The sequence below is a fragment of the Silene latifolia genome, chromosome 3, assembly GCF_048544455.1.
Source record: "Silene latifolia isolate original U9 population chromosome 3, ASM4854445v1, whole genome shotgun sequence".
NCBI classification, from domain to species: Eukaryota; Viridiplantae; Streptophyta; class Magnoliopsida; order Caryophyllales; family Caryophyllaceae; genus Silene; species Silene latifolia.
The window spans coordinates 106,784,725-106,799,228 of NC_133528.1; the positions used below are offsets into that span (position 1 = coordinate 106,784,725).

Here is a 14,504-nt window from a genome sequence, read left to right on the forward strand (position 1 = left end):
AATTTGCACGTATATTAAATTCAATTGCTTATTGCCTATATACATTCGGGTTAGTGGTTGGTGTCACATGCATGGAGGTGCTTACAATTTCCCTTTCTTTCATTTTTACCCATTTAACTCCACATTAGCCAAACTTAGCCTTTATGACCCATTAACTACACCCAAAATTCAGCCTGCCTGTCAAGCTAGTTTAGTGTATTTTTGTGGTATATTTCCCATTGATGCGAGTTGGTTCGTTATATCTGTATGGAGTTGGTAGAAAAATAAAAAGAAAGGAGGATATGTTGAAAAAAAAAAGGTTGTGGAAAAAAAAAGATGTGGGCAAGAAAATGAGAAAAGAAAAAAAAAAGAAAAAGAATAGACCGTGTAAAAAAGGGAACTTTGTGACGGTCTTACTCCTATGCATTATTTATATCATTTGAGGAGTTTTTGTTTTTGGTTAGTGAGTTTCGTGCCAAAGAAAGGCGCTTGCGTTTGATTTTATAATCGGCTGAGATTTGGGTTTGCTTAGTATGGTATTGTTTAGGTGCTAGCTTGACGCTTTACTTCCACATGTCCCATAATTGTTTTGCCTTTCTCACCCGTTTCCTCACTTTCCCATAACTTTTGTAAGCCATCGGCTGTGACAGACACTATTTGGTTGGAATGTATCTATGGTGATTAGAATTGTCTATCATTTTAGTTGCAAGCATGTTTATGTGGGTCGTAGTTAAGGTGAGCGACTATTTTTCTCCTTCTCTTACACTCATACGCTTACCCTTGCTTCATGAGAGAAGAGTAACCCATGAGAGTCCATCATCAAAGGTCTTGCAAGGTCGACGGTTAAGCTTTATTATAAACATCCTACAACTCGTTTGCATTTGACAGTTTTTGCTATAAGTGTTAGTTTGCTGCATTAAATTGGTTTAAGTGGACGATTTGTAGCTAGCTCCGAGCTTTACTCCGTTCCATTAGTTAGTTGCATTTAGTTTGCTTGCGGACAAGCAAAGGTTTGGTTTGGGGAGATTTGATGTGTGCATTTTATATAGGCATTTTGTACTTCATTTGCACGCATTCATATGCATATTAAGTAGTGTTTAGCTATAAATGTACCCCGAATTGTCTACTTTGGTTTCTCTTGTATTATTTGCAGGTATGAATCGGAGAGGAGCGTAATCAAGCCTAAAACATGTCCCTATGCATGCATTTAAGAGATGAGTTGAGTCGGAGCTTGGAGACTACTATTTTGAGATGCGCATAGAAGTAAGTTAGCTAGGCGAGCAAAGGAAGAGCTTCAAATTGCTAGTGCCTATTTTGAAAAGCCATATCTCGAGTTCTAAAACTGATTTTCAAGTGATTCCAATTAGAGATGAAAGCTTGTCCTCTTACTTTCCAGCGCCACTGGAAACACTCTGTTTGCCTAAGTAACGAAGAAATGGCGGCCGTTTGAAATTCAGTGCGCGAAGCAGGAATTGTGCGCTGGGAATTACTCGATCGAGTACTATCTTGTTCGATCGAGTGCCTAATATCCTCGATCGAATGGTGCCTTTTTGATAGTGTTCGATCGATTACCTAAAGTCTTCGATCAAGAGATTTTAGCTTGGATTTGTTCGATCGAGTGATATGAAAGTCCTCGATCGAGTATTTAGTTGTTGGACGCGGGCTTTTTATCTTAATTTCGTGTTTTAGGTTTAATAATTGTCTCTCCTATAAATAGGAGAGACGTAATTAGGTTTAGATATCCCTTCTCATATCCTTTTTCCTCTTTCACTGTTCAACGTTATTTTTGGTTCTTCACTTTCCGGATCCGAATTTCTGTAACTTTTCTTCTCTCTTTTATGTTATTTCTCTTTTGCACATCTCTTCATCATGCTTGTTCTTGCATTATTTCTCGTTCTTGTTTTATTTGTTATGCTTAGCTAATCCCTTAATGCTAGGATTAGGGGAGTCATGGTAGTATAGCAAGATGCGATAGTTGGTTTAGGAGATTTAATGTGAGAATTGTTTCATTAACAATATAATTATAATCGTTTAGTTAAATGCATGCAACTGAATTAGTTAATTTGGTTAAGTTCAGACCTAGATCGGAAGATTGGAATGAATAGACCTGTTATGAGCAATAACCTACACTAGTGAGGGCGGAAGCTAAGCTAGTTGTATTTTAGGGCGGATAGCGGATCGGAAGGATCTTTCCTTTACCCTTCTCACATTAGATCGACTGACCTACCTTTACCTGATTTGTGTAATACCATGATAGCCCGACATCCTGGCATCTCTCTCTTTATTTTCTCTTTACCCTTGTTCTTATTAGTTTAGTTTATTCATACTCAAACCCCCAAATTGTGACCGTAGACAGACTAGAATTAACAAGTAGATAATGACCGCCTCCTTGTGGAGATCGACCCTACTTCCACTAGCTTGTGTTAGTTGTTTTAGGTATTTATTTTTGGTACTAAACGACGGTATCAATAACCCAATCCGGAAACATGGCACACATAACCGTAACAAAGGTCCGAAAGGGGTAAATAAGGATTGTTAAGTCCTCACACTATGTAAAACGTCACACTCGAGTCACAAATAAGAGCAACCATAATTTGCAATGTCATGATGTAAACAAGTCCTAAATTCACCACATATCAATCATAAGTAAGATGCATAACTAAATAGATGATTAATAGAAGTGTCAAGTGAAGAAAAACCATCAGGGGGCTCCCAGCCGGGTGGGGTACCGGCAGCCTGCCCATTGGCTGGGAGCGCCTCAACACTTGAAAACTTTACAAAAACTTACTCTGATCTCCCAGTCGGGTGGGGTACCGGCAGCCTGCCCACCGGCTGGGACATCATATGCTTTGAATATCCTTAAGAAGTTACAGGGATCTCCCAGCCTGGTGGGGTACCGGCAGCCGGCTCACCGGGTGGGACAACATACACTTTGAAATCCTTTGAAAGGTTACAGTGATCTCCCAGTCGGCTAGGGTACCGGCGGCCTGTCCACCAGGTAGGACATCACATACTTTGAAAATCCTTAAACCTTACAGGGATCTCCCAGCCGGCTAGGGCACCGGCGGCCGGCCCACTGGCTAGGATAATCTGTATGCGTGTTTCACCAAAAATCGACTCCCAAATAATTTGAAACAAACCAAAATCGTTCCACAACAATTGTTTACATGTCTTAGCATGATTCTAACTCAGAAAAACATCGTATTTGGGACGAAAACTCAACAATTATGGACTTGAGACAATAAAGCATGAAACTTTCATCCAAACATGTGAGAATACCATTCAACAAAATTCAAGCAAAACATAACCAAAATTCAGATTTTAAATATTTGGAAGACTAAAATTACAACCAAAGCATACAAATGTGACACTTTGTCGAGTAACCCATCATCGTTACCTTGAAAGCGTCTTCACTCATCCAATTCCTCGTCAATAATGTATGAGTCTTCTTCCGCGTCCTCATGTCCTTCACCAAAGACACAATAAGAGAAAATTTAGCACAAAACTCCCATCCTAAAAAATGGAATTTTCGAAATAGAGAAAAGGAGATGACTTTCTTACTTAGAAAGATGAAGAATGTAAAGAGGAAGAATTTAGCGCAAAAATGGTCGGATTTGGTTGAGTAACGAACGAGTTATGGTGAAACTAAGAATGTTAAGGGAGGTTTGATAATGGTGTTGGAGGTTTAGAGGGTTTATTTTTCAGAAAAATCAAAGGAAGGAGATGGAGTGTTATGAGAAAGGTAAGTGGAAAAAGGTGTGTTGTAGAGAAAATCAAGGGCCCAAGGGACACATAAGCCCAACCGAGATACTACACGGTTCTTACTGCCGAAACCGTCTACAATTTCCAACTACTCAATAATTATAATATTGACTATATATATATATATATATATATATATATATATATATATATATATATATATATATATATATATATATATATATATATATATATATATATAGAAAGGATCATGTAAGTCCACCTTTTTTGGTTGAGTCCTTGAGTCCTCATCCATGCCATTGGATCAAACAAATGAAGGGCCAAGATTAAAACAAAATGAATGGACTAGATATAAAAGGAACACAAACCCTAATCACTTCTCACTCTTTCATTCATCTCCCACCTGCCACTCTCTCTCTTCATATGAACAAAAAAAAAAATTGTCTCCTCTGACTCCACCGCCGTCCGTCACACCTCGCAGCCGCCACTCCCATTCCTCTTCTCCCTCCTTCACGGCACCACCAGCAGCGACCTCTTCTTTCTCCTTATCTCTCCTTCACGGCACCGCCACTCCTCTTCTCCCTCCTTCACGGACCACCACAGACGACACCCACCTTCTCTTTTCTATCACCACCGACAACAACCACAACAGTCTCGTTTTTTTTTTTTAATTTTTTTCAGATCTGAAGAAGTTTGTTATTGGTGGTGGTTGGTGATGCGCTGGTTCCAGTGGCGGTGGGTAATGGTGTGGCTGCCGCCTATTCACTCCTTCTGTCCTTTTTTTTTTTTTCGATGTAGGTGGTGTCATAGTTGTGTGCTGGTGGTGTCTCTTGTGGTGTAGGTGGTTGTTGTTGGTTGTTGATGGGTGAATTTGGTGTCTTTTTGTTTGTTTTTTTTCTGTTTTTTTTTATGGTGGTGCCGTGGTGGAGAATGGGTGGGGGATGGTGTTTGTGGTGCGTGATGCGTGGTGGTGTATAGCCGTCTCCCTTTCTTCCTTTTTTTTTTCTTTTTTTTCAGATCTGAGGGTGGTGTTGGTGGTCATGGTTGTATTAGCTTCTTGTCGGACTAAAGTTACACACTTAGCGGACCAAAGTTACACACTTGGCGAACTAAAGTTACAAGCTATCGAACTAAATTTACAGCCTTATCATACTAAAGTTACAGTTGTATCGGACTACAATTACACTCGTATCGGACTAAAGTTACACTCTACTTTTACAATAGAAAAGTATATTAATTCAAATATTTACATTAAACTACTATACGACTAAAGTTACAACTTCAACGACTAAAGTTACGACTTCAAAGACTAAAGTTACACTCGGAAAAGTACATAAATTCAAATTTATACATAAAAACCACCACATGACTAAAGTTACATTTTTCACGGCTAAAATTACACCTCAAATGACTAAAATTACACTCATAAAAGTATATAAACTCAAAGTTTTACGTACAAACCACCATATTACAAAAGTTATAACTCTGACGACTAAAATTACACTCCCAATGACTAAAGTTACATTCGTAAGACACTAAAATTACATAGATTTTTGTTAAAATTACATAAATTTTAATTTACAAATTCAAATTTGTGTATACAAGTTGGCCTTAAAAGATAAGATACACTTACAAATCATTAAATGGCTAAAGTTACACTCATAAATCAGTAAAGTTACACTCAAAAATGATTGCCTAAGAATGGGACTTAGGGACTCAACCAAATTTGTGGACTTACCTGAACCTGACTCTATATATATATATATATATATATATATATATATCACCTATATTTTTGAGTCCCATGAGTCCACTTATGTATCACACACTGTACACAAGAATATCACGAATTGAATAACAATGTAGTATCTAGATTTAACAATCAAAAGAGGTTTACTACTGCGATTCTTATTGGGTCATCAGGTTTTGTTTACTTTATTTGCGACTACCTGTTTTTCATCGTCCTCTACTTTTAATTTAGGACTAGTCTCTCTTTGAAATAGCATAAAGGTTTTTTCATCTTTGTGCAGGGGCTTACTTGCCATTAAAATGCACCAGACTGCAAAAGTCATTGTAACTAACCTCATTTATTTTGTCCAAAAGTATGGCTTTATACTTAATGGTGCTAGATCGTATTACACAAATCGAAGGTAATGCTTTACATACTTAGCTTTTCATATCATTTCTAAGTCCGTCTGAACAGTTATCTTGGAAAAGTGATTAATGCAAAGATTTTTTTTAGCGATTGAAAGTTTCTGTAGTCTTTTTGTGGCTTTATGTAGAATCCGTCTTAACAGTTTTCGGGGTTTACACCCTTTACTAGGACTTGGAAAAAAAATACTAGCAACTCCATTAACCAGGAGTCTAGGACAGAAGATCCGTAGTTTTGTGGCTTTATGTAGAATCTCTTTTAGTTTTGGGTGAAAGAGAACTATCTAACTGTGAGAGAGATATGACAATAATCGAGATTAGGTTGGGCTGATAGCCGGAAAGAGAAGAGACATATGATAAACAGCTAAGTAAAGTATGTAAAGCATATTTCTAGACGCACTCCTTTGTGACGACTTTGTAGAACCAATTGCAGGTACTTGCGAGCTTCACCAGTGACTCTCCGTCTAAGTACTTTGCTATCTCTATCCACATCATCCTCATAGCTTGAAAAACACGGATTGAGCTATGTAACAGAGGAGACACAAATAATGGCGAATTACAATGGTGGACAAGATGACTGACAATGAAGATGGTGAAAGGCAGATTTAGGTTCAGTGGTGTGATATTGTATAGTATAACCCGTGATATTGTTTAGTACAACCAGTGGTATTGTTTATTGTAAGGTGTGATATTGTTTTGTATGACTTGTGATACTCTTTTACTGGAACTCACAACTCAGATACAATATCACAGGTTATACTAAACAATATCACATCTTAGACTTAAAAAAAAAAGGATATTCTACCGTGTACCCTCGTGGTTTTCGGTTTTCTACGTTGTACCCCTCCTTTTTTTATATTCCATGGTGTACCCCTAAACTCTATACATTAGTCTATACCATGACCTTATTTATTGTCATTGCCAACTTAATTTCTTAAATGACCTATTAAATCGTCTATTTATCATTCCAGTTACTCAATAACCTACTCATTTACTTATTAGTTCGCCGAATTACTCATTAGCCCAAGAAATAGTATATGAAACTAACTAAAAGTTCAAAAAATCTTCATTATCATGTCATGAATCATAACAGATGTTTTTAATAGCAGTTGGTGCTTATTTGGTCATCTGTGATATTTCTCATATAAAATGGCGATACAACATTAATAGTCGGAATAAAGGTGAAAGTACGTTCGTTTGATAGTCATAAAGTTAATGGAGAGTTAAACGAGGTTATGATGGAGAAATAAGGAAGAAGTCTAGGGGTACACTGTAGAATTAAAAAAAAAAAGGAGGGGTACAACATAGAAAACTGAAAAACTCAGGGGTACACCGTAGAATATCCCAAAAAAAAAAAAAATCATAAAAAAGATCGTGATATTTTTGTGTAGAGCGTGTGATACATAAGTGGACTCACGAGACTAAAAAAGATAGGGTGGACTCATGTGATCCTATATATATATATATGAGTGAAATTACAATCTAAAAAATTAAGAGATAGAAAGGGAAAAGAGAGCACGCGGGAAAAGTAAACAAAAAGCTGTTATAGTGCGATTCCACGTAACAGAGAGATCGGACAGCTCATCTCTCCGGCCATGAGAGACGACTAACGGAAGACGTAAATCTCAGACTGACTTCCATGCCATGGCTAGGAAATCAGTGAACCAGAAGCAACGTGAAATGACGTTAAGAGGAAGAAGTATACAGGTAAATGCAGAGGTATCATCGCCTGTTGATGAGATAGAGGACACTAATGATACAACTATACCTGAAGATCATCAAGCAGGCCCGGATGGTGAAAATGCATTGAAAACACAAAATATTAATGAAATTACAGGCATCCCTGAATTGGAACTTACTGATGAAGAGGAAGATGATGTGGAGAATGATGAAGAAGAAAAAGTGGAAGCACAAGAGAACGATGATGTCGAGACTGATGAAGAAGAGAAATTGGAAGAAAAAGAGGAAGAGGATGAAGTAGTAGAAGAATCTGTAGAAGGAAAAGAGGATGAAGAAGAAGTAGAACAAGAAACTGTGGAGCAGAGCTCTGAAAACCCTGAGACAAATCCAACAATAGAAAATGAGGACTTGTTGCAACTGGATCATGAAGATGTAGAGGAGGAAATTCAATATTGGAACCAGGCAGTAGTCTGTTATATCCTTGGAGCAAACCCCCCTTGGGAGGTGATTGAAGGTTTTATCAGGAGAATTTGGACCAAGTTCAACATTGACAAGCTCTCGTTCATGCCAAATGGAGTGTTCTTGGTTAGATTCAAGTCCGTTGAAATGAAGAATAAGGTCCTAATCTCAGGACACTATATGTTTGACAATAAACCTATGATAGTGAAACCTTGGACGAGAGATGTGGTGATGAGAAAGGAGGAAGTAAGCTCAGTCCCTGCATGGATCCGGATGCATAACCTGCCTCTGACTTTTTGGGGCAAAGGATTGCCCAAAATTACTTCATTGGTGGGCAAGTACATCAAGAGTGATGGAGCTACTGAGGAAAAAACAAGGATAGGATATGCTAGAGTCATGGCAGTGCTCAAGGTGGATCAGGATCTGCCAGAAAAGATCAAATTCAAAGATGAATTTGGAGTTGTGAACCAAATTGAGATAGAATATGAATGGAGACCAGTCAAATGCAAAAAATGTTTGGGAATGGGACATCTGGAGGCAGAATGCAGGAAGAATAACCAACCAAAACGACAGATTACTCAGAGGGTTTGGAGACCCATGGTGCAGAAACCAACAGTTCCTGCTCCTGTCAAGCCTGCCCCTGTCAATCCTCCTGGGAATGTGCAAGTTCCAAACCAGATCACAGAAACTAGGTATACCTCGCCTACTAAGAGATTAGTTCAATTGCAGAGACTGGAACACAATGGAGGGGGACACAGTGCTGACTTCCTACAAGGAGGTGGTCTCATCTCCCCCTAGAACGAGTGGTGATGCAATTGGTAACAGGTCTCAACCAAAAGGATTACATGGATAAGATAGGTTTCTGGAATGTGAGAGGTATGAATAGAGTAGGAAAACAAAAAGCAATCAATTTTTTCTTACAGCATAAAAACATTAATCTTTTTGGTCTTTTAGAAACAAAAATAAAGAGTAGAGGTCTGAAGAATGTTTTCAATAACTTCAATAATTGGAGCATTTCTACTAATAATGGACACCACAATGGTGGTAGGATCTGGATAGTGTGGCAACCTCATGTGGTTAAAGTCCATTTTATTGAGTATAATGCTCAATTCATACATATGAGAATTGAACCTGTTGAGACTAGGAAATCCTTCTATGTTACAATGGTGTATGCTTTCAATTCTATTAGTGATAGAGCTCCATTGTGGGATAATTTAAGGAAGATTGCAAGTCAGGTCAGTGGTCCTTGGGCTATTGCGGGGGATTTTAACTGTGTGTTATCTGCTGGAGAAAGAGTAGGTGGCAACACTCCCTCTGGGGAGATGGAACCATTCAGACAATGTGTGGCAGATTGTGGAGTCATTGACATTGATGCTATAGGCTCCCTGTTTACCTGGAATAACAAAAAGAAACCTGAGGAGAGGATATATAGTAGGATTGATAGATTTTTGGTTAATAAAGACTGGTGTGATCATTTCCCTGAGCTTTATGCCAATTTCTTACCTGAAGGGCTAATGGATCACACCCCTTGCATTATTAACAAAGACCAAAAATTGCCAAAGAAAACGCCGCTTCAAGTATTTCAACATGTGGGGGGCCTCAAAGGAGTTCTTGACTACTGTTAGAAACAACTGGAAAAAGGGACAGTGGGGTACTAGCATGTTCAGGCTAGTCAAAAATCTGAAAAACTTAAAACCTGCCTTGAAAAGTCTGAACAAAGAAGGGTATAGTGACATTGAACACTCAACCAGCAGATTGCAGAACCATGTCCATGAGTTGCAGGAAAAACTGGGAAGGGACCCTGCTGATTCACAGCTTCTAAATGCTGAGTATGAGGCTTCCCAGGCCTTAAAACTCTTGAGCACTGCCAGGGATAGCTTCTTAGCACAGAAGGCAAAACAATTCTGGATGAAAGAAGGGGATGCTAATAGAGCCTACTTCCATGGGATTCTCAAGAAGCGTAGGAATGGGAATAGGGTGATCTCTATAGAAGATATGAAAGGCAAGAAGTGTGACAGTCCTGAGCTTGTCCAGACTGCTTTCCTTGACTACTATATGCAGCTGCTTGGAACTAAACAAACCACATCCAAAATTCACAGGAAGATAATTGAACATGGACAAAAATGTAATGCTGAACACAGGCAATTACTAATGAAACCAGTTACTGGAGAGGAAATAAAAGAGGCTATCTTCAGTATACCTGACAACAAAGCCCCAGGACCTGATGGATACACTAGCAAATTCTTCAAGGATGCTTGGAAAGAGATAGGAGGGGAGGTGATAAATGCTGTCCAGGATTTCTTTAGAGATAGACTGTTACTGAAACAATTGAACACAACCAATGTGGCTTTAATCCCTAAGTGTGACAGGCCCCAAACTGTGTACCAATTCAGACCTATAGCCTGCTGCAATGTGGTTTACAAGGTGATCTCCAAGCTTCGTGTGCAAGACTTGCTTTGAGTGCTACCTCGGCTCATTGATCCTAATCAAGGAGCTTTTATTCAAAATAGGAGCATTCAGGAGAACATACTTATCTGCCAAGAGCTTATCAGATGCTATGAAAAACCTAATGCATCTCCTAGATGTCTTTTTAAAATTGATCTCCAAAAAGCTTATGATACGGTAGAATGGTCTTTTGTTGAAAAGCTCCTAGTTGAACTCAACTTCCCGGTGGAGTTCCAAGAAATGATGATGCAATGCATAACAACTGCTTCATTCTCCTTGTCCCTCAATGGGGAAATGTTTGGTTTTTTCCATGGCAAAAGAGGTCTCAGGCAGGGAGACCCTCTTTCCCCTCTTGTTTTCACCCTATGCATGGAATACCTGACCAGAACCATTAAGTATGCGGCAGCTAAATTTGAGTTTAAATTCCACCCTATGTGCAAGCAAGTACAATTGGCAAACTTGATGTTTGCAGATGATGTGCTACTCTTTTGCCATGGGGATGCAAAATCTATGATGCTGCTCCTCCAGTCTTATTCGACCTTCTCTAAAGCAACGGGACTAAAGATCAGTGCTGCAAAGTCTAATGCCTTCTTCAGAGGAGTTCCTGACCAGCTGAAACATGATATCCTGTCTGTTTCTGGGTTTGTTGAGGGTAAACTGCCTTTCCAGTACCTTGGCATGCCAATCCAGACCACGAGATTACAAAAACAAGACTGTGAGTGCTTAGTTGAGAAAATATGTACTAGAATTCATGGATATGGAGCTAAAAAATTCTCTTATCTTTGGAAGATTGGTGTTGGTGAAAGTGTGCTGACTTCACTTCATTCTTTACCGGGCATCTCTGTTTGTCCTTCCTAAGGGTATCATAGCTAAAGTGGATGCGATCTGCAGAAATTTCCTCCGGGATAACGGTGCGGACTTCGAGTCCCACTTTGGTGGCTTGGGACACGATTTTGCGGAGACCCAAATGGGAGGGTGGCTTAGGGATTCATAACCTGGAAATGATGAATAAAGCTTTGATTGGCAAATTGGTAAACTGGATTCGAGAAGACAAAGACACAATATGGGTCAACCGGGTGAAGCATAATTACTCGAAAGGAAGGGACGAGTGGACGTATAAACCTGGAGCTAATACTAGCTGGGTATGGAGGAGAATATGCAAGGTTAAACAAGACTTACTTACAGCATATACCAATGGGGCTTGGCACTCCCAAGGAGTTGGATTCACCACAGCTAGTTGCTATGAATGGCTCATGGGGTCTCGTCCAAAGGTTAACTGGGAGAAGGTGATTTGGAATGATTGGGTTATCCCAAAACATCAATTCATGGGATGGCTCCTTGCTCATGAAGCATTCAAAACCAAAACCAAGCTGATCAGATATGGGGTGGACATTGATGCCTCCTGCTGGTTATGTGACCAGGCACCTGAAGACCTGGAGCACCTGTTTTTTGGGTGTGCTTATAGTTTCAGAATTGTTCAACACTTGCAACAGATTACTGGTTTATTCTTCCAGTTGGCAACTGCCTGCACTGGTGCTCACAGGACACGGGCACAAAGATGCAGAGGGGAGTGAAGGCAGGATTGATTCTAGGAGCAATCTATCAAGTATGGCACCAACGTAATAAATGCAGGACTGAAGGTGTTCTTCTCCGTCCACAGAGGGCAGCACAAAACATCGTGGCTGACATGAAGTTAAGAGTTCATGGTAAAGATGAAGGAAAGCTTACTCGACTAGAAATAGACTGGCTAAGAGATATCGGAATTATGTAAGGACATTAGATGATTTGTTTACCAAACGTGTATGTTTTTGACACATTTATATATTTATACAACTCACATTTCACCAAAAAAAATATATATATATATATATATATATATATATATATATATATATATATATATGGTTCCCATGAGTCCACTATATCATATAAGTCCCTAAGTCCTCATATGGATCATTGGATGTAAAGGATGGATGGATGAGATTGCATCTAAATAGAAGGCCATAAATCCCTCTTCCTAATCTCCCTCCCTAATCCTCCGTAACTCTTCCTAATTCTGTATAACTTCTTCCTCATTCTAATCTCCCTACTCACTTCCTCATTATTCATTCTCCCCCACTTCTCTCATTCACTCATTCTCTCTCTTTTTTCTCTCATTCTCTAAAAAAAACCCCAAAAAAAAAACCCTCATCCATCTTAATCCCAACAAAAAAACCCAAAAAATTATCATCACTCTCCCTCACAACCACCAACCACCACACCAATAAAACCCAAAAAATAACCACCGACTACACCACCACAGGACTACATTACCCGGCCAACAACCCAACCCACCCAACACCACCGACTACACCACCACATGCCACCACTCCCTGACGCCGCTGACCCCATCAACACCCACATCCCCTCCACGTCCAGATCTGGCCGCGTCACCACCCACAACCACCAATATCATCCGCACAACCACCGCCTGCTCCCACTTCCTTTTCCGACACCGGCCTCCCTCCTCCTCTCCCCTAGCCGACAACCCACTACCCCGACAACCACACCCAACGCCACCACTAACCCCGACTACCCAACACGACAACGTCACCACCTCCACTACCGCACTTCCTCCCCAGCCACACACCTGAGCCAGCACCTCACACCGAGTCCGACAACCCCGACAACTGTACAACGAGATCTCATTGTTTTTTTTTTCGAGATCTGAAAGTCGGTCTTTTTTTTTTGTTTTTTCTCTGTTTGTTTTGTTTTTCAATCAGTTTGTGTTTTTTTGTTTTGTTTTTGTTTTTGTTTTGTTTATTATTTTTTATTGTTTTTGTTTTATTGTTTTTTGTTTTGTTTGTTAGATCTTGTTTTTTTTTGTTTTTTTTTTGTTTTGGACTAAAGTTGTACACTTTGTCTATTAATGTTACACACATTGTGCTGAAGTTACACAACATTTGGTCGGTTCGGTTTTTTTATTTGTAATTTACATTTTTGATTTTTCAGATTTATTTGCGAATTTTTGTTTACAAATTACATTATTAATTAAAGTTACACTATTTACGACTGAAGTTACACTTTTTACGATTAAAGTTATACTATTTACGAAAAAAGAAAAAAGTTATAATTGAAAAAAATCTATATATGAAAAAAGAAAAGTTACATTATTTACGACTAAAGTTATACCCTTGGCATATTAAAGTTATACTATTTACGACTAAAGTTATACGCATAAAATACAAAAGTTATAGAACTATTTTATATTCAAATAGTTGAATACCAAAAAAAAAAAGAGAGATTTAATTGAACCGCAATGTATGTGTTTTTGTTGTTTGTTATTTGTTTTTATTGTTTTTTTTAGATAATGTTTTTTTTTTTCCAGATCTAATATTGTTGATTTAAATTTAATATTGTTGGTTTTTTTAGGTTCTAATCTTAAAGTTCAGATGGTTTTTTTTTTTGCAATATTATTGTTGGTTTTTTTTTTTTTTTTGCAATTTCAATGTTACTACTTTCAGATCTAGAATTGATTTTTAGTATTTCTTTTTTTTTTTAAGTTTCATATTTTGGGCTGAAGTTATACAATAATCAAAATAAAGTTATACTATTAACCTCTAAAGTTATGCATTGTATAAATTAAACTTACACAAATTTTGGACTAAAGTTATACATCTTGTGTATTAAATCTCTTATTCTTCTCATTTCTCTTCTTTTTTGGATTAAAGTTGCACAATTTTAGACTAAGAAGTTTAACTTTATGGACTAGAGTTATTTGGACTGAAAGTTATACAAATATTGACTAGACTTATACAAATTTGGACTAAAGTTATACATAATGTCAGTGAAGTTACACACAATGTCATTGAAGTTGCACACAATGTGGATTGAAGTTATACATAATGTCAGTAAAGTTACACATAATGTTGATTGAAGTTATACAAAATGTCGGTGAAGTTGTACACATTGAAATTTTAATACTAAATCTGAAAATTTGATATAACAACACGAAATTTAACAAGAGGTTGAAGTTATAAAATTGAAATTTGAGAAAATAAATAAATAGAGGTTTAAAATTCACTCTC

The 14,504-nt window shown here is 38.2% G+C and overlaps 2 protein-coding genes across 2 annotated transcripts; both read left to right on the forward strand.

Moving 5' to 3' along the window:
* Positions 1 to 8,837: 8,837 nt before the first annotated feature.
* On the forward strand, positions 8,838 to 9,617 carry LOC141649444 (uncharacterized). Its single transcript, XM_074458134.1, has one exon. It carries the CDS (start codon positions 8,838 to 8,840, stop codon positions 9,615 to 9,617), a length of 780 nt encoding a protein of 259 aa, XP_074314235.1.
* A 1,824-nt stretch (positions 9,618 to 11,441) lies between these two features.
* LOC141649445 (uncharacterized) lies at positions 11,442 to 12,011 on the forward strand. Its single transcript, XM_074458135.1, has one exon. The coding sequence runs from the start codon at positions 11,442 to 11,444 to the stop codon at positions 12,009 to 12,011; it is 570 nt and encodes a 189-aa protein (XP_074314236.1).
* Positions 12,012 to 14,504: the final 2,493 nt, after the last annotated feature.